Raw genomic sequence first — 19,236 nt, 5'->3', positions numbered from 1 at the left:
CGCCGCAGAGCCCTCCCCGTCCCGCAGACGCAAGCGGGGCGGTGGCCCCGGTTAAAGGGGAAACTTGACAGCGCCGCCGCCCGCTCCCGCCGCCCGCTCCGCTCCGCGCCGCCGCCAGCGCCCCTCGGCCCCGCCGCGACGTGAGTACGGCCCGGCCCGGCCCGGCCCGCTCCGCCAGCCGGGCTGGGGAGGGCGGGCGGCTGCTGGGGGGCCGCCGTCGCTGCGCGCTCCCCCGGGGAGGGGAACAGCCACCCCGAGGGGGAGAGGGGCCGGAGAGAGCCTCTGGGGGACCGCAAGGGAGAGGGACTGGGGACCCCCCCCCCCCCTGCGGGGGTCCTTGAGGGACAGGGGGTCAGGGCAACCCCTCCCTCCTCTCCGAGAATCCCGAGGGGAGACGGGCTGGGGACACCCCCCCCCCCCCCGCCGCCCCCCGGGGGGACAGGGTCCAAGAGAGCCCCTGCCGAGGGTGCTGAGGGGAGATGGGTTGGGGGGACACCCAGAGGAGAGGGGCCGAGGTAGCCCCGTCGGGTGAGATGGGCCGAGTTAGACGCCCCCTCCCCGGGGGTCGCCAGGGAAAATGGGCCGGGGAAAGCCTCCCCTGGGGAAAGGGGCCGGCAAATCGTCCCCGGTAGTCCCATGGGTCCCCGGCAGGGGAACCCCCCCCACTCCCGGCGGAGAGGGGCCGAGGTAGCCCCTTGGATAAGATGCGCCGAGATAGACCCCTCCCCCGGGGGTGCCGAGGAGCACGCTCCCCTCGACGAGAGAGATGGGAGCCCCCCTCAGAGGAGAGAGGCAGGGGGAGCCCCCTCGGGGAAGCCCCCCCCGGGGAGTCCCCACGGGAGGGGGGCCGGAGAAGCCCCCTCGGTGAGAGGGCTTGGGGGTGCAGACTCGGGGGAAGAGCTCGGAGGCTCCCTGAGGGTGTCCGGGAGTGGGTCTGGGCAGAGGGCTCGGACCCCCCCTCCGTCGGGGGGGCCCGCGGGACGAAGGCCGGGAGGGGGGCGCTGCCCTGACATTCCCCGGGGCCGGGCGGGCTCCTGCCATCGGCGGAACGGGCCCCGCGCACACACACACACACACTCACACACACTCAGCAGCATCCCTCTCCCCCTCTCCCCCTCCAGTTCTGCCCCCCACCACCGCCAAGATGCTGCTTTTGCTGCTGGGAATCATCGTGCTCCACGTCACCGTGCTGGTGCTCCTCTTCGTCTCCACCATCGTTAGCGTAAGTACGGGGTGTCCTCCGGCACCGGGGGGTGCCATGGCATGGCAAGACCAGAAAGTGGTGGTTTTATTTGTGTTTTATTTTCCAGCCTAGCTCTTAGCAGGAAAGCTTTACTAACAGTGGGGTTTGGAGCGTTTTGCACAGAAAGCTCTTCCCGTGTTTGTGCTGTCAGGTGTAGCTGGTGGGTCGCTTGGCCGGGTGCCGCAGCCGGTGCTAGTACAGAGGAGAGCACTGCTGAAGCCCATCTCCTCATCATCCCCAGGCTGGCTGGCATCAGGGAGCAGCCTCAGAGCACCCAAAATGCCCTCCTGGGGGTGACACTGCACTCCTCTGTCCTAAAGGAGCTCCACCTGCTAATGGGCTTCAGCCCGTGGGACCAGTACAGCCAGTCCGAGCAAAACCCAGCGAAATGGGGCTGGTTTGGGCACCGGCTCCTCAGCACCAGCAGCTCTGCTCTCCAGCTCTGCTCCTTTGGGGCTGTGAATTAGGGACAGCCTCTGTCTCCTAACCCAGACGGGTGATTTTCAAGGCTTAAGCTTTGCAAGCAGTGGGAAGATTGAGGGCTGGATGCTGCGCAGAGGGTTCCCAGCACAGTGTTGGTGTAGAGCCCAGTGAGCATGTCATCTACTTAGGAAGAGGTTTGACTTGGTTTTAAGGCATCGGTTTTGTGGAGCTGGTGAGTTCCAGGCTTGCTTCACCAGGTTCTTCTTTCCCGTATTTTTTTTTTTTTTTGGGTGGTGATAGTAGTAGAAGACGTTACAAAAATCTTCCGAGTCGTTAGAAATCACGTGGAACATTCAAATAGCCCGGCCAAGCACCAGGCGAGGATGGCGGAGGGGAGGGAAGTGTGCGTCCCCCGTGGGACTTGGTCCATGTTTGAGGCGAATAAAGAGCTTCTGTTTTTCTGCCGTTGAGGTGAAAGCAGCTAAAAGCAAATATCAGTATTTACTTTCCAAAGCCCTTTCTAAAGAAAAGCACGCGCGTGCCGGTACGTGCCGGGGCTGCTCGGTGCCGAAGCCGGGGGGGGGCACACGGCTGCCTGCCAGGGCCCTGCTGATGGGGCTGCGTCTCTTTGCAGCAATGGCTGGTGAACGGCGGGCACACGGCGGACCTCTGGCAGAACTGCACCTCCGGTAGCGTCTTCCACTGCCTGACGTCGTCCACGAACGGTGAGTGCTCCCCGGCAATCAGGGCTGCTGCTGCCCCTCGCTTTTATTCTCCTCCCCAGACTTAGGAAATCAGGGGGGATTTGCCTTTGCAGGTTATTTGTGATTCCCTCTTGCTTTTCCTTGCACCCCGCTGAAGTTGTTCCCTCCCACCCCTTCCCCTTGCCTCCTCTGCTTGGTCCCCAGATGGAGGGACAGGGCCCCGCTGTGTTCCCAGCAGCAGGGGGATTGTTCCCCCCCACCTTGGCAGTCCCTGAGGTTGTGATGCGGTTTAGCATCGGTACCAGACCCCATGCTCAATGCTCTGCCCCCGAGCTGTGGGGCAGCTCCCAGTGGCCCCGTGGCAGGGTGTTCAGCACGCTCCGCCGCAGCAGAGGTGACTGGCTTGCGTGCTTTTTGGTGGTCTCCTGTTATTACCCCATTTCGATTACACTTGGCTGTACAGACATGGGGCAGCCCTTGGAGGGGGTTTGCTGGGTGGCTGTTGCAGTGCTGGGAGTGGAGAGGCCATTTTCAGCGTGGCTCCCTCTTGCTCTGGTTGTGAGAGGGTTTTAAAGACGCACGTGGTGCCCCGAGGACACCCTGTCCCCTCTGTAGAGAGCCGCCCTGCTTTGTGCTGCTGTGACAGGCTGGTTTTGGGCACAGTCCTCACCGCGTGTGGGATGTGCTGAGTGCTTGGGTCCTTCTTCATCCAGCTGCTGAAACGGCCCCTGTGGCACCTGCACATCTGGGGTGGCTGAGCAGCCACCTCTGGACTACGCCGGGTGAAAGCTGATGTCATGCTGGGTGACATCCCTGTTTGGTGAGGTCAGCGGGGGAGGAGTGCTTGCTAAGACACCGTGACACAGAGTTTCCAGGGCACTTAGTGCTACCAGTAACAGTAAATATGTGCTCGGGGGCGCAGGCAAGCCTGTGCCTCAGTTTCCCCGAAGACAGGGCTAATGCCAGTGGTGCTGTGTCCAGCATTTGTTTTCAGTTAGCTTGGGTTTTTGCTTTTCCCTGGAAACAGATTCTCCCAGTGTAACCCCCAGTGAAACCAGTCGTGAATCATGCCGATGTCACTGGGAACAGTCACGCTACGCCGGAAACACGGTCCTGGCACAGGAGCAAACCGATGCCACGTGGGCTTGGCAAGGCAGGAACGGTTGTAGCATGAAATGCTGTCAGAGGGTCTTGTGGTGATGGGAGGCTGTCAGAGGGTTTTGGAGGTTCACGTCACCCCAGTCCCCAGCCTGCGGGAAGCAAAACTCCCCTCTTGCTCTGGCTGGAAGCAGCGGTGGGTTTCCCTGCACAGGCCCAGGCTCTGGTTTGGGTGGGAGCGCAGCCACCGCCGCGGGCCTCTGCTGACGCCTGGTGGTGTCCAGGCCGGCCGGGAAGCAGCTGGACCCTGTCCCAGCCCAGGAGCCTTCTGGAGCCATGTCCTTCATCAGCAGTTGGCTGGGGCTGGCTATCTGCAGCGTAGGCAGGCTGCTTCACCGCCATTCACGCGTGCTCCAAAACTGCTGACCTGGCGCTTTGAAATAAAAGGCAGCGATTGCCCCCCGCCCCCCAGAGTCCCAGAGCTGAGGGCTGGAAAACCTCTCCAAATCTTATGCTTTTCAAACCTGCGCCGCTTTTTCTGGGTGTTTGCAGGATGCTGTGTGTCGGGGAGTTGTCAGTGTTGAGAGGGGCTTGTCCGAAATGCAGTTGGGATGGTTTTCTCCACGTGTGAGTGTCCTGCTGGGTGTTGCATCTCTATATTGCCCCGTTCCCAGAAGCTGCTCAGAGAGGCCCTTCCCTCTGGATCCTTGCCAGCGATGATTTTTTTATCATTAAAGGGACTCTAGTCAAGATGGCCGTGATAAAAATGTGGTCAAGCAGCTGAGTTTGGTTGATAAGGTGCCTCAGTGGGCTGCTCTTTGAGTAGGGGTGCATTGTGCTCAAGTCTTAAAGAGCTCTCTGCAAGCTCTTACTCATATGAAGGCTCTGCTCTGACATCAGGAGAAGGGGGTTTTGCTTAGGCAAAAGCTTCTGCCCCATCCACCCCACGGCAGGGTGTGGGAGCAGTGCTGCTCCTCATCTGGTCAGACCCTGGATGGAGGATCCAGAGCTCACCGGTGCTGTCGGAATGCGAAATGAAAAGATATTTCCTAGGCTTACGTGAGGCTTTTAAAATCTGTTTGTTAAAACAGAATAAAAATACCACGCAGTGTCCTTTCCCGTGGGTCCCTGTGCCTCCCCCCCGCTGCCTGTCTCCGAGCCCCTCGCTCCCAGCTGCAGTCGGCCACTATTCGGAGTGATAGCGGGGACATGGGGAAGGGATGCTGTGGCAGGGCCAGCTCCGAGGCTCGTGCTCATCCCCTGCCTGGTCGTTGTTATGTTTCTTAAACTCTCTTTGCTAGGAATATGCTTACTTTCAAAAAATACGAAATATCCTATACCAAATCCCACAAACTGTTCTCATTTAAATATCTTTCAAAACACGGGCTGTGCATGCTACGCTGGGTTGTGGAAAGCCTTAGGAATTTGTTTCTCTGTGAATGTGCCAAGGATGGTGCTTAACGGTTAATCGCAGAGTGCCAAGGTCTGCTCTGGGCTAAGAGCAAGAAATCCTCGTTTGGGAATTTTGGCAGAACTTGGTCTTTAGAGGCAGTTTTTCTTCTGGCCATCGCAGTGGCCGCCGTAGTGCAGTTTTGTCTTCCTCTCGTTTTGCGAAGGAGTGGTACTCAGTACTCAGAATCTGTGGAATTAGGTAGGGCTGGGTCTTGTGTTTTCAGCACGGATGGGGGCTTTGGGGGTTCTGCCGTAGCACCGGAGCGGTGGGTTTGTTGTGCTGAGATGCTGCCCTTGGTCTCAGCACAGTGAGGATGGACGAGCCTCCTCTCGCCTGCTGTGCTGCCGCACAGGGACCCTTTTGTTTAGGTGACCGTTACGTGGATGCCCAGCGAGAAGCTGAACTTCCTAAAGCCAGATGCCAGCAAGATTTGCTTGCGTCTAACACTGGGGCAGGTTTGGGACTGTGCTCCTAACCTTACAGATCATCCCATGGGGATGGAATAAGCAGCAAAACAACCCAAGGGTTGACCCCAGGAGGACTGTTGGACCGCGGCTCCCCGGGACATTAACAGACCTTGGGCACAGGCTGGAGCTGGCCTCAGGGGAGCTGAGCTCCCACCTCCCGAATTCCTCTTGGCACAGCTTGAACCCCCTGGACATGTGAGGGCTGGGCTGTCCTGATGGGAGCAAGCGCAGGGAGGGAGGAAGCGCCGGGTCGGGGGCAGATGCCCACTGCTTCGCCTTTTACAACTGCCTGCTTGTTGCTTCGGTTTCTCCGTTTGCTTGTTAGATAATGACTTTTTTTTTTCAAGAGGCCGAGAACTATGGAAAAAATGTTGCAATCTTTGCTTCGTTTGCGTTGTCAGACATTCCTGGAAAAGACTTATCTCAAGAATTCAGCTCTGAATCCCAGAATTGTGCGTCGGCACGGCTGCACGCCAGCCCCCAGCTGTGCGATCCCGCTGCAGACGCGGGGCACGCCGCCGGACCTGAGCCGCTCAAGTGTTCTTCAGTAGATTCCACCCCAAATTTCCAGACAGCGATATTTTTTTCCTCAAAAAATGGCCTTTTCTCTCCACAACTGAATTTTTCATGCAAGCAAGAAGGTTTTTTTTTTCTGCTACTTTCTACTGCTCTTCCTCTATTTTGGTGGGAATGCCAAATGCAGGGAAGCAGCAGGGACCTCCGTGGAGATCCCAACATCCTTCTGTAACTTCAGAAGACATTTTTCCTGTTGTCTTCTTACCATTTCTCCTGTTGCTGCTTTGTGACTTTTACATGACTGGCTTGTTCACAGTCAGGCTGGTGTTTTTTGACTTTTTTAACGGGAAAAGAAAACCCCAAACCTTGAGAAATGCACAGGCTGCCAGTCCTCATGGTTACCAAGTGCTGTGAGCTGTATGATGCTGATGATTTGCTGATGTGATGGCCACAAGCAAAGCCCAGGTGGGTTGCCCAGCGCAGACATCTGCCCTGGACAGCCTGGGCGGGCAGGGATGGATCTCCCATTGATGGGGCAGGCACTGCCACGCACCAGGGGATTGCCCTGCACTGACCTCCACTCTTCCAGACCCCCTTTGCTCTGGCAGACAGGGCCCGAGGCAGCACTGATGGTGCTTGAAATGCATTTTCTTTGCACTGAAGGAGGCAGGAAAAATCTTCATCCCTGGCACGAGGCAGGGGCATCTGTGCCCTGACCCATCAGGTGTTCCCAGGAGGAGTTGCACTGCTCCTTCTCCACTTTAAAATGCATAACTGAAGCATCTGAACCTGTTGCTTTTGCTCTGTCAGAACCCCCAGAGGGGCTTTGCTGCCCTTATTTTTTCAAACTCTTTCTTCCAGCAATGCCGGACTCGCGTGACATAGAAAAGTGATGGAGAGATGGAGGTGCCATTTCACTTGCTGTAATCCTTTTTGTGGCTGAAAATAATGTTGTGAGGCTGCATTGAACCCTTGCACTGAGAAAGGTTATTTCTCAATATCCAATTCCATTATTGATATTTAGTATAAAATATCTGAACACAAAGAGATGGGGGCAAATTCCCATGCAGTCCACTGGAAGAACTGAGACTGCAAAAACTGGATCAAGAGTTGGAGAATTTGTCACTGGTGAAGGGACACTTCCTAGTGCAGGAGAGTGAGATGGAGGCGGTAGTCCAGTCACCCCTGCAAATTAGAAGTTCAAGGATTTTTACTGAATGCTAAGGTTACCTTCTGCCCTTACGCTCTGCATCTTGCTGAGTCTGCGGGCACAGCGCTGTTGCAGCCTTTTGCTTTATTCTGCTGGGCAGCTTCAAACTAGCAAGAAATTACCTGCACTTAAGGATGCTGAATCTGATATAATGAAGCCATGCAGTAAATAATGTATGGCTTGTTTGTGTGACAGCGCATCGCCTTTGTACTTGCAGTATTTTGTACTACAGCTAGCCATCAGCTGGCCCCATTCAGCATACAGACCATGTGTACAGATATCCTGATTTGGGGCCATTTCTGGTCCTTCAGGGTCTCTGCAGTTGGCAACAGAGCAGCAAAGAGCCAGCTTTTAACCTCAGCAGTGTGTGGGTCTGAGGCACCTGCTTCGTCATTAATGATAGATAACGTTGGCTTCATTTGGGCAGGGTTGAACCCCTCTCTGCCAGCTTGTGAGTGACTGTAGCTTGCCCCTTAGTTGTCTAAAATAAACTGTGGGGCATTCCAGGAGAATATTTTGTATTTCAGATCAGTTTCTGCCATAACGTTGTTGTCTCTGATACGAAAGGGATTTCCTCTGCTTAAAACCAGGTTTTTGGTTTTGCTTGTTCTTCTTACAAAGAGCATCTGATAAGAAGAGGTGGAAAGCAGTGCTTGTTTTCCCTGCTCTTGGCTGCTCCAGAGCTCTTTGGGTCCCCTCTTTCTGCATAAGGGGGGGGTCAGTCAACCTTCTGTGCTGGGTGGGGGCTTTGGCCCATAGGAGAAGAGCAAAAAGGAAGGAAGAAGGCAAACCTGTGGGCAAACTATGACTGCAGAACCAGAAGAATGGGTGGGGGAGTTCACCGTCGAGTGCAGTGCTGGATGACTCTTAATCCAACATTTGTTTGGCCTTGATGTTGGGTGTCTGGGTGGCCACAGGCTGAGTGCAGCCCTGCAACTGCGGGTCAGGGCACCACTGCTCCCCAACCCTGCTCCTGGTGCCTGGACTTGAAATCAGTGGCAATCAATACCTAAGCCTTACAGAGGATCTGAGCCTGAAATGATGTATCTACTGCCTCAGCTTGCTCTCGCGCACACAAGCCAAAAGGAGGTCAGAGCCACCACGCCGAGGGCCTTGGAGAGGAGCTGGCTTAGGCACTGTGGAGCTGTTGGAAGATGTTCTCCATGGTGCCAGCAGCCTTCTGCTGCCTTGGCAGCACCAGCAGTTGCCTCTGCGGGACATGAGTTTTGACGGTCTGATGTGACATCTGCATGTGGCAGCTCTGGAGAACTATGGACCTCCTGGCCTCAAGGATTCCTTGGATGGAGCTTCAAGGACAAGGCAAAAGGGAGGATAGCTGAGAGGAAAAGAGGACAAGAGGAGAAAAGAGGGCTTTGAGGGTTTAATCCGCTTCTGAAGCGAGCTACAGAAGAGGACCAGGAAGTCTTGGACAAGAATTGCAGCACCGTGTTCATTCACTGCCTCCCCACAGCCCCCGTGTTTCCCACCTGCTCATTCTCTGGCCCTTACAAATACCTTGGGAGCGCTTTAAAATCCCACTTTTCTGTTGGGATTTCCAGGAATACCTCAATTCAGCACCAGGGAGTGGACGTAGAAAGATAGCAAAGGAGCAACTGTTGAGTGAAAAACCTGCTTTTCCCAGCTTGAGCATCCAGCAGCCCAGCTGGGGAAGGTTTGACCTCGTGCTGGTGGGAGGTCTGGGACCGAAGCAGAAGAAAGTTGCAATGTCACTGAGCTCTTTTTTCCCTAGGAGAGCTTAGTGGCTCTGCTGGATGTGGCTGATGAACTGTGATGCTGCTCTCCTCAACGGGAGAGATGTTCACTTCGAGCGATGGGGCTGTGGGTGGTGGTGGTGGGGTCTGTGCTGCTCAGGGATAGCACTGCAGGTAGCTGAGCTTTTTTTGCCTTTCTAGTTGCTACAGCAAGTTGCCAAGGGGCAGCTGTCTGAAGTTCAGCCCCCGAAGAATGATGCAATTGAGATAGTATTTCTGCATCTTCAGTTCACCCTTTTTCAGCCCTCCTAAGGGGTGTTTCAATATCAAGGTTTAAAACCATTGCAAGCCCCGGCGCTTATGACGTGACCTGTCTGCTTCGTAGGCAAGGATGCAAGTTAGGTTCAGGTTCTTGACCAGAGCATGAAGCCCAAGAGCCTGCTTGTGAAAAGCTCTGCTCGGAAAACACGTCTTTACCTGGCAGACCTGGGCTGGTGCCTTTGTGCCAGTAGATGCATATGCTGTTCCTGACCCTGCTGATGTTTAGTTTGCAGCACTGAAGGAGCAGGTTTTACCATGCGGATGTGCTCATGAATTTCCCCTCCCTCCAGTTTTGTGTATGTTATATGCTACAGTCACCTCCTTAGTGCATGTTTTCTTCCCCAGAAGTGGTTGCTTTTCAAGGTAGAGTGCATGTGCAGTTTGCAAAGGGAAAACTATACGTGCAAAATGTTACCATCAGCTGCAGGTCACAGCACACGGGGGTTTTTAATGCATAACACCAATTTAGTGATGTCTTACAGCAAGTGTATAAGCTCATTGCTCAAATAAGTTTCTTTTCAGTTTGCGCTTTGTTCTTTCTCCTTGGCTGGGTCAAAAGAGGATAGGGTGACTACGACAGAGCAGTGAATTAAACCCTGGGGAGCCAATGCCTGTCCCCTAAAGCCCTCTGCTCCTGGCCAAGGGCAAGTTTCTGCCTGCCCTGTCAATCCTGCTCAGCTGCACCCCTTGTCCGGGTATAAAACCTCCCTACAAGCAGGGCTGGGGCTTTGCTGGAAGGGGTTAGGTTAGCTACTGTCTTTCTGGGGGGTTCAGCTGCAATTTCTGCCCTAGGTGTCAGTATCTGTTCTAAGTTTCAATTTGTGCTCTGGGTTTCTTTCTTTCACGTTAGACTTTAGGGCAGTGAAATGTGGTCTTCAGCATTGCAGGGGGGAGGTCTTTTCCCTGCGGTTGTAAGTGGTGGAGTGAGCACATCAGGGCTTGCAGAGCTTAGGGAAATTTTCACATTTGTTTTGTAAAAACTTATTACTTTGTTTCTGACTGCCTGCAAGGGCTCTAAAAATGCTCCCAGTGGGTCTTCTCCGGAAGTGGCATGCAGGGTGTTATCTGTCATTTCCACTCTGTTTCCTTTTCTTCCTCCTCCTGAAGAACAAAGATATAAACACAGAGCTGAAGAGATGCAGGAGAAAAATGGAATAACCAACTCGCTGCCCAAGGGAAACCACAAATAACAGTCCAGGAGTAAACAGTGCTGACAGCCCCATGGTACTCACAGGATCCAGACCTCCCTGTGGGAAACTTGCTTTATTTTTAAAAGCCTATAGGTAGGACACAGCACTAATAGCAAAGGTGTTACAAGAATATGGGGTTGAGGAGGTAGCTATCCTATCTGCACTTATAGTGGTGTTTTCAAAGGAATGAAAGGCAATTAGCTATCCTAATACAGCTGAAATCTGTGGGCAGCTGGGCTTGGATTTAAGGGAGCATAGCAGCTTGTGCTTGTGGGTCTCTGAGTTGTGAGCTGGGGATCCTGCCCCTTGTTTTTACAAAGGAGGCCGATAAAAGCAAAGGGCTGGATGTGAGCAGGCCCAGAGCTGTGCTCTGTGGGTTCATCTCTTGATTTCCTTGCTCACAAGCTCGTGCCACTGCTGCTCTCTGGCTGCAGCAGAGCAGCGCGGCTGGCTGCCGAAACCCCTCCGGTCACGGTGGGCTTTCCCCTCTCTCTCAGTGCCTGCCTTTATATTCCTCTGACACGGCTCTTTATTACAATGGGATTTTGCAAGGCCCATATAAATCATTTGCATTCAGAACCGAAAAAGAGGCATGGGGAGGCGGATGCAATTAAAAGGGCAGCTCAGCTCAGCTTTCCGTCTAGACAGCCTTCTCTTAAAATAACCGGCAGTTGGAGCATCCACCTCCGAGCAGAAAGGGCTCCTCTCCGGGCCGGATCCTATGGCCTTTGAAATGACAAAAGACTTGGCTTCCTGGGTCCTGGACCAAACTGCAGGGCTTGGGGCCGGACAGGCTTTGGCTCAGCCGGTGCACGGAGCTGGACGCGGCTTTAGGGCTTGGGAAGGGGTGAGATGGAAGCTCAACTTCCCAGACCTGGGATGGGAGCCCTTTCTGTGCTGAAGCGTGGAAGGAGGTTGCAGTGCAGCAGCTGACATCCTCTGACCATACTTCTCCAATCCCATCTGAGCAATGATTTATGGCTTGATTTCTAGCAGTGCTTGAGCTGCCTCATCCCCCTGTTGCCCACCAGTGAGCGTGGCTGGAGCTGAAGGGTGAGGTGTGGTCGAGGCAGGGCCATTTCCATGCCTGGCTAGCTGAGATAGATGGAATATATGGGACATTTTGTGTGCACATCAGTGTGAAAACCACACTGGGATTTCCTGGAAGCGACAGCAGTGATAGCTGCTCCTTCCTAAGGCACGGCAGCTGCTGGCGCACGTGGATGTAAAACCTGGCGGCACTGAAACGAGTGAAGCGCAGCAGCTCTGTAGCAGAGCCCGTTAATGGGAATCGTGAGATGGAGGGGAAGGAAAAAGCTGTCTGCAAAGAGCAGAGGGTGCTCTGGGTGGTTTCAGTCTGCTTTGGTGAGCGGGGCCTGAATTTGCTCCAGTGCATGAACGTCCGGAGGCAAGATGCAAAGCCAAGAATTGATGGTCTGAAGTGGAACATGCCAGACGTTTCTAAATTGCACAGGATTTTCCCTGCAGGCATGGATCTGCTGGAAGGGCACAGGTGTGGCTCATCCTTGCTGTCCCAGGTGAAGGCTGTACCTGCTCAAATTCCACTCTCACCTCCAGGAGTGCTGCTTGTGAGGACTCAGTGGGGAAGCGTGATTGCTTCTCTGGGACCTGACACTGCTCTGGGCAGTCCCAAACGGCCTCATTTGCTGCACCAAGTATTGAAGGTTGCTGAGCTGAAAAGTAGCTTTATTTGGAAGTTTTGCTACATTTCAGCTATTTGCTGCAGAAAGCTGTTTCTTGCAGCGAAGCTGGTGGGAGTAAAACTGTGGCAGGAGCATGGGACTGGGATTAGACTTCAGTGCTGCCTAATTCTCCCCTGTCTGAGGATCCACCCCAATGGTTTTTCTGCCTTTCACTGGGCAGTTTGTGCCTCACTTTACCTGTACCGTGCCTAGCTTTGGTGGTGAATTATCAGTGTTACATCCTTAAAGACCTCTCAAGGAAGGCTTCGAATGCTCATTTTGTTCTCAAACTTTATAAGGAAAGGGAAAGACAGAGGTATTTGTGAGCACGGCCCCGGCCCGGCGCTGTGAGGCACTGCCTCTTTCTGTCAAGCTGCAGCAGCTCATGGGATGGAGCAGCATTTTGCTTGTTTATTTATATTTTTTTTACACGGGGAGTTACACACCCACGAAGCCTGGAAATAGCTGGGCAGTGACTCATGCAGGGGCTGGTTTAACTGGTCTGCTCTGGGAGGCAGCTGCATTTGGCTGCTGGGGAAGGCTCTTTCCAAAAGGTTTGACTGCACAAGGGCAGAGGGTGTTTTTACTCGCTGTGTGTTTATTTTACCTCTGAGCTTGGCCACCTTGGTGTCGCAGGGCTTGTTGCACGTGGCTTTTGTGTTTCTAGCTGAACTTTCAGGGCCTGACATGAAGCTGGGGGAGAGGCTTTGTCTTGATTTCTGAAGGCTTCAGCTTGGGGCTAATATCTCTGCTCCTATTTTATTCTAAATGCTCCCTGAGGAAGTGTGTGGCCCTGCAATTCATTTCACCCCAGCACGCTGGTCCATGCACGCGTCATCTTAAATCCAGGGCAGCATCGTGGCCGTGCTGAGGACCTCAGGAGCTGGTGCAGTGCTGGATGTGGCCACATCCCCCAGCTGTTAAGAAACTCAACGTTAACCAGGGGAGGGATGGTGGCACAGGGGATGACGCCGAGGCCACGGGCTGTGGTGGGGGCTCACTATCTGTGGTGCCCACTCTGAACTTTCCGTCTGTCTTTCTTTCCCCAGAATGGCTGCAGTCTGTCCAAGCGATGATGATCCTCTCCATCATCTTCAGCGTCTTGTCCCTGTTTCTGTTCTTCTGCCAGCTGTTCACGCTCACCAAGGGCGGGCGGTTTTACATTACTGGAATCTTCCAAATCCTTGCCGGTAAGTGGGGGCTGATCGATGGGCTGTCACTGGTGGGGAAAGGGCTTTCGAGAAGAGGAAAGGGGAATGGTGGAAACGAGCACACTCTTGGGTACAGAAGCAGGAGGGCCACGGGGCTGGCTCCTGTGTGGCTCAGTGAAGGGAAGAGGGGATGAATAATTTGGGTCTGTTGAGGTGTCGCACACCTGGGGGTGGGATCTGTCTGTCAGGGCGTTACGCATCCAAGCTCATCTGCCCTTGTGTCATGGAAGGTGCAGGAGGGTTGGTGCGGAGGGGCAGGGTGGCAGAGCTGTGTCGGTGGTCCGGGGCGGTGAGGCAGGACTGAGGGCTCTGCCTCCTCCTCCTGCGGCTCAGCTTGGGGTGCGGCACTGAGGGTCCTGGGAGGCCATGCTGGCCCTGGGACCCACCTTCTCTGGGCTGGGCGAGGCTTCCGCAACTGCTGGCGGGTGGGGGAAGTAGTGACGCTCCTCTTTTGGCAAAAGAGGATCCGATGATTATTTATAAACTTGCCATAAGGGGGCCTGGTGCTTTCCACATCAGCAAAGAGCCGCTGGAGCGTGCAGGGTGAGCCAGCTGACTTTGAACTGTCAGCTACTATTTTTAACTCTTAAAGAACTCAGCACTGGAAATGAGCCACGGTTCATGTCCTACGTTGCAGTTCTCCAAATATAGATGCTGCAAAGCTACTGGCTCCGTTTACATTTCCACGTATGAAACCAAGGGGAGAGGATTTACAAGCATTCAGACTAGAAAAATTAAATTGTGCAATGAGGTTCTGGCTAAATTATGACAGACTGTCTGGGAAGGAGACTAATCATTTGCTGGAGCTTTAGATGTGAAACTAAAAGCCACCATAGGTCCTGCCACTAAATCAGTGGAAAAACTCATTCACTGAATTTAGACAGTTTCTGAGCATCGTCTAAGCAACTGGCCTTCACAAACCCTGGAAAAGTTTAGAGCAAGTTTATTAGCAAGTGTGGTATGAAATCTATAAGTGTATCTGCTTGGCCATAATGCAGGTGATGAGTTCAGATCAGTTCACTGTCTCTGGAAAGATAGATGTGTAGAAACCCATTACAGCTATGGAGACAAGGAGGGGAAATGGACATTAATAATGCAATTATCTGCCTGAGAGCTTGTCTAATAGATCTGGGAGCAGAAGGCTTCTCTCTCTTGAGTGATTGCTGGTGAATCCTCATTCTCAGAGAAAGAGAAAATGGGATTGCAACTCTCCTGTCCATGCTGTGCTGGGTGTCCTAAGCAGATGCAGGGTCAGGCCATAGACCTACTGTCTCTTTCCTTGTTGGGCCTGAGGCACGGGTCAAACCCATCCCCAGCCAGTAGGAAGGACGAGAAAAGTGTGACCTGATCCCCCTGAAGCTTCCCTATGGTGTGGGGGACCCGTAAGCAGAGGTCTGAGTCCAGATGGACCATGCAGAGGTGGGCAGTGATGGTCATCCTTGTTGTTCTACCCAGGTAGGGCTGGAGGAGGGAGCTCAGGGCAACTGTGGTCTTTGTGACCCTAAATTTCAGGGTTGTTGGTAGGAAATGGGACATGGCTGTGCCAGCACTGCCAGGAGATCCCACCTGGAGGTATAGATGGCTGTGGTCAAAGAAGCTGAACCTGATATGGTCTCCTTGCAGCTTGCTGTGGAAGGTCACCACTGTCTAAAGCCAACAGAGGAAATTCCTGTGGCCTTCAAGCTTTGCAGGTGTTCATCCATGCTTTTCAAAGCCCTGGAACTACAAAGCCCTGCTGAAGATCTGCTAGGGACTGGGTCTGACCCACTTGAGTGCTTTGTTCTCAGCTCCAGCAGAGCTGGAGAGGACCTCCCTCCTTCTGGGAGGGGATGGGAAAGCTCTTCCTGAAGCCCTCCATCATCCTGCACCTCCTCCCGGGGTGATGCAGCTTAGCAAAGCTGAGGGTCTCCAGTTTTGGAGCCTGACCAACAGCAATGCTGGACCTGAACCAGCGGGTGCCAGGGGCAGGGCTGCTGGGTGCTGTTGGGTGGCAGAGCTGGGCAGAGGTGCCCTGAGAGCCAGGGAGGAGGGCAGGGGCTGGTCTCCACTACGCCTTTGGCTGTGGCTCAGGGGAACTGGGGGGTGGAGGAAAGGGCAAGAAGTAATGGATGAGGTCAGTTGGGTCTGTGGTGCAGTGGCAGAACAGGATGAATCCCCAGCACCTTCTCCACACTGCTTGGAAACCTGCCCCAAAGTCTAGCTGAATTGGCTCTGATGGGATTTCAGTTGTCACAAAGGCATCAAAAGGCCCTCAACAGCTCCCCTCCATCCTTGGTGGGTCCATCACATCCATGGGTAACTTCTCATAGCTGTATAAGCCCAGCATGGGAGAGACATTGGTTTGGGCCTCTCAGGGTTTGACCCAACTTTTCCATCACTCTCCAGCCTCAAGGTAGACTCCAGCTGGTAGGCTCATCCTCGAGGGCTGTGCCTTCCACATATCCCACAGCTTTTTGCCAGAACCTGCATTGGTGGGCTGACCTTGAGCATGCACCAGCACCCAGCCTGGTTTGTCTGGAGAGCTGGGACAGCAAGCACAAACCTGCAGGAACAGATTTTAGGTAGCGTTTGCCCTCCTGGCCTTTCAAAGCAAGGCTAGAGTGCATTCTTAAAATGAGGCTCTAAAGTGGTAATGCATCATTGCTTGCATCAGTGCAAGCAGCTGAATGCAGCTGCCCTTCACTCCCCAAGCATGTTGTCTGGGCCAAATTCAGTGTAGATGCCGCAGAAACCATTGCCTCCATTTTGCCAAATTCCTCATGCAGACAATTGCTGCTGTATTTTCTGCTGTCTGTAGGTGACCGGCGTGGCTGCACGCCTGTTCCCTGTCCCACCAGCATCGGCAGACAATTGTTGTGCTCTCTCTGCATGGGCTGGGGCAGTGGGAGTTGGCTCTCGTGCTTACAGAATGGAAATTGCACCAGTGGCGCGTTAATGAAACGTATTCCCACTTCTGCACTTTCCCAGAACAAAGGAGCAGTGTCAAGTGGAATTACAGCTCAAATATCACGGTGGTTAAATGTAGGTGGTCCCGAGGTCCATGCAGGGGATTTGGAACTCGGCTCTGACAACAGCCCCGCAACTGTATAATAGAAGTGCTGGGATTGACTGAAAGAGCTTGTTTTTGGGCAGAAATAGAGGTGGCTTTGTGTTAGCTCTGGGCAGTCCCCAACGCAGATGGGTTGTTTTTGCAACAAAGCTTAAACGCTGCCTACCGGAGCTGGGCCTGGCCAGACAGCCCTCGGGGACCAGCACTGACCCGTGGCCGGTGAGGGTGGACGCCAGGAGCTGGGGAAGAGGGACGAGCCGCAGGCACAGCGGGGCTTGCAGTTGAGCTCCTCACGCAGCCCTGGAGGAGGACGGGGGATCACAGGGCACAAACCTACCTGGCCAGAGCAGCCTTGGCCCCCAGCTGTGCTTGCCTGGGCAGGTGATAAATAAACTTTCATGCTTTAAAAGAAATGAGGTTTGTGTTTGACACCTTGCAGCAGCTCTGGCAGGATGTTTCAGGCTACAGTCTGGGTTTTAACGAAACTACCCAAGGGAGTGGGGCTGGTCAGGAAGCAGCAGCCTGGAGCTGGGGGTTGCTTCTTGCCCAAGACATGGGTTAGCCCAGGAGATGCTGTGGCTTTGCCTGCTCCAGGGGATCCTGCTTTGCTTGCTGAGCCTGGCAGAGGTATCTCCACTCACCTGCAGCCAGGGCAGAGCCCACAGCATCACACCCCCCAAATCGTACCATAGTTTTCCAGGAGACAGGACACAAGGGGGCAATAATAAAACCAGCTTCCCATGCTGGCGTTGGACATTATCCTTTCTGGCTCTGGGTTTCCAGCAGGGAACTACTCCATGCGTGGCATCGCTAACCCCTTCCTATGTGCTCCTCCCCGGCAGGGCTCTGTGTGATGAGCGGCGCGGCCATCTTCACAGTGAGGCACACGGACTGGCACCAAGCCTCGGAAAACACCTCCTATGGCTTCGCCTATATCCTGGCGTGGATGGCCTTCCCCCTGGCCCTCGCCAGCGGCATCGTCTACGTCATCCTACGGAAGCGCGAGTGATGCCGCGGGAGGTGACGTGGTGTGACAAGGGCACTTATGACGTCCACGGAGGAGACGGAGGCGGGGGAAAATAGACGAGAAAACGGAAAAGAAAATTAACCAAAAGAAAAAGAGAAAAAAGAGAAAAAAAAAAGGAATCAACCCTCCCACCAAAACCAAAACCAAACCCAACCGACCCCAAAAGGAAACACTCAAAGGGTTACTTGTTAATTGAAGATGTATATAGTATCTATGGTTTAAAAAAACCTATTTATAACACTTTTTACATATATGTACATAGTATTGTTTGCTTTTGTTGACCATACGCTATGTTTTAAAGCCTAAAGCAAGTGCCTAAGGAACTATTACTCCTAACAGTGTAACAAGAGCGCAGTGGTTTTTCTCTCATGCAAAATCCTCTTTGACCTGAACTCTCCTTCCCCATCCCAGCCCGTATGGAACCATCAGAAATCCCCAGCTCTGACTGGTTTTAGGCTGGCGTAAATCGGAGTTACACCTGTTTACGCCAGCTGGAGGGTTGGTCCCCATTCCTGCCACATGCTGTGATCCTGGTTACTGAAGTGCACGTCCAGATCTGACGGGAGACGCTTCCGAAAGGTTTGAAGGATTTTGGAGCAAAGGCTTCGATTGCCCCAAGTGCCTAAATGACTTATGTGCCTAAGTCCCATTGCCTTGCCACCACACCCGCTGGGAATTTGGGCTTTTAAATCACTTAGGTTGAATTGCAGTCCAGCATGGGCGTCCTCCTTCGCCCGCCTGGGCTCTGGGGGTGCCCCAGCGCCCGTGCCAGTGGGGCTGGGGTGTGTGCCGAGCTGTGCCGTGCCGAGTCGAGCTGCCGGGGCACTGATGCTCCCAACCGTGAATTGTGCTTTATCCTTTGCTGTGGAGCTAAACTACCGATGAGAAAGAAGCAAACCCAGTATATCTATGAAATCAAATACCAGATATATGAAATGGTGCTATCTATTTACCATTCCTTATATTGCTAGCCATTTAACCTTATTCACTGGAAATTCAGTTAACGATCTTGAGGTAAACAACAAAGCTAGAAATGAGAAATAATTCTGTGTAATATAAATGAGCTATAACTGCTTTTGTACTTAGACTTGCTCTTACCATTATTTTTAATAAAGCATTTATAACTGAGGTTCCTTTTTTCCCTCCTGTGGTCAAGAGGAACAGAAACAGCTCTGGGTGGAGCCCTGTCGGTCTTTGCTGCCGGAGCGAGATGTCTGTCCTCTGTCTGTGCGTCAGCGATGTGTCTGGCCATGAATTGAACGGGCACCTGCGCAGACCCCAGGCTGCCTCCTGAGGACTCCAGACACCGTGTTGCTGTTGTTTTTGTTTCATTTTGGGGTTTTTTTTTTTGTTCTTTTTTTTTTTTTTTTTGCTTTGCTTTTCTGATTTTATACCAACTGTGTGGACTAAGAAGCAATGAAATAAAAGTCAGAATAACTCAGTTGCTTCTGCTTTTTGGCGTTTTTGGGGGTTAGAGCTGGGCTGTGCTCCATCAGTCTGCTTGCACGGCCGTCCCATGGAAGGTCTCCGTGGTGCCATGGAGCAGATTTGTGGGCTAATTCGTGCCACTGAGAGAGGCTCTGTGCTCGCTGGGCTGTCTGCGTGGCAGACGTACCTGTGCTGGAGAGGTGACCCTGCACCAGAATTAGTGTCAGAGCCAGGAACGGAGCTCACAGCCCTGTGCCCTGGTGCTGGTGTGTGCTCATCTTTATGCCTCTGTCCTAAGATGCTCCTGTGATGTGGCCACCAGCTCCCCAAGGACAGCAGCCGGGCAGCAGCTGGCAGGACCACACTTACCCCCTCCCAGGCTCCTGAGCAGGGACGGTTCAGGTCAGCATCAGCTGCCCCGGGGGGATCCGGCTGGCTCTGCCACCCGGCACAAACAGCAGAAGCCTTTCAGTCCTGTGCG

General features: G+C 53.7%; 1 protein-coding gene across 2 annotated transcripts; it reads left to right on the top strand.

Moving 5' to 3' along the window:
• Nucleotides 1-34: 34 nt before the first annotated feature.
• PMP22 (peripheral myelin protein 22) lies at nucleotides 35-18,768 on the top strand. Of its 2 annotated transcripts, XR_012631568.1 has the most exons (6): nucleotides 35-140; nucleotides 1,122-1,222; nucleotides 2,301-2,391; nucleotides 13,090-13,230; nucleotides 17,143-17,906; nucleotides 18,484-18,768. XR_012631568.1 is itself a non-coding variant. In XM_074889313.1 (5 exons), exons 2-5 carry the CDS (start codon nucleotides 1,145-1,147, stop codon nucleotides 17,307-17,309), a joined length of 477 nt encoding a protein of 158 aa, XP_074745414.1. In that variant the 5' UTR covers nucleotides 35-140; nucleotides 1,122-1,144; the 3' UTR covers nucleotides 17,310-18,455. The 2 variants fall into 2 exon arrangements, 1 of the variants encoding a protein (XP_074745414.1); XM_074889313.1 differs by lacking the exon at nucleotides 18,484-18,768 and having other exon boundaries at nucleotides 17,143-18,455.
• Nucleotides 18,769-19,236: the final 468 nt, after the last annotated feature.

This window comes from Strix uralensis, chromosome 19, assembly GCF_047716275.1.
Source record: "Strix uralensis isolate ZFMK-TIS-50842 chromosome 19, bStrUra1, whole genome shotgun sequence".
Taxonomy (NCBI): domain Eukaryota; kingdom Metazoa; phylum Chordata; class Aves; order Strigiformes; family Strigidae; genus Strix; species Strix uralensis.
Note: the sequence above shows the minus strand (reverse complement) of the source record. Positions and strands in the feature narration are given on the sequence as shown.

Coding starts and splice junctions, on each gene's coding strand:
- PMP22 (XM_074889313.1), top strand. CDS start 1,145: ATGCTGCTTTTGCTGCTGGGAATCATCGTGCTCCACGTCACCGTGCTG. Junction 1,223..2,300: donor TCGTCTCCACCATCGTTAGC/GTAAGTACGGGG, acceptor GTCTCTTTGCAG/CAATGGCTGGTGAACGGCGG. Junction 2,392..13,089: donor CCTGACGTCGTCCACGAACG/GTGAGTGCTCCC, acceptor TTCTTTCCCCAG/AATGGCTGCAGTCTGTCCAA.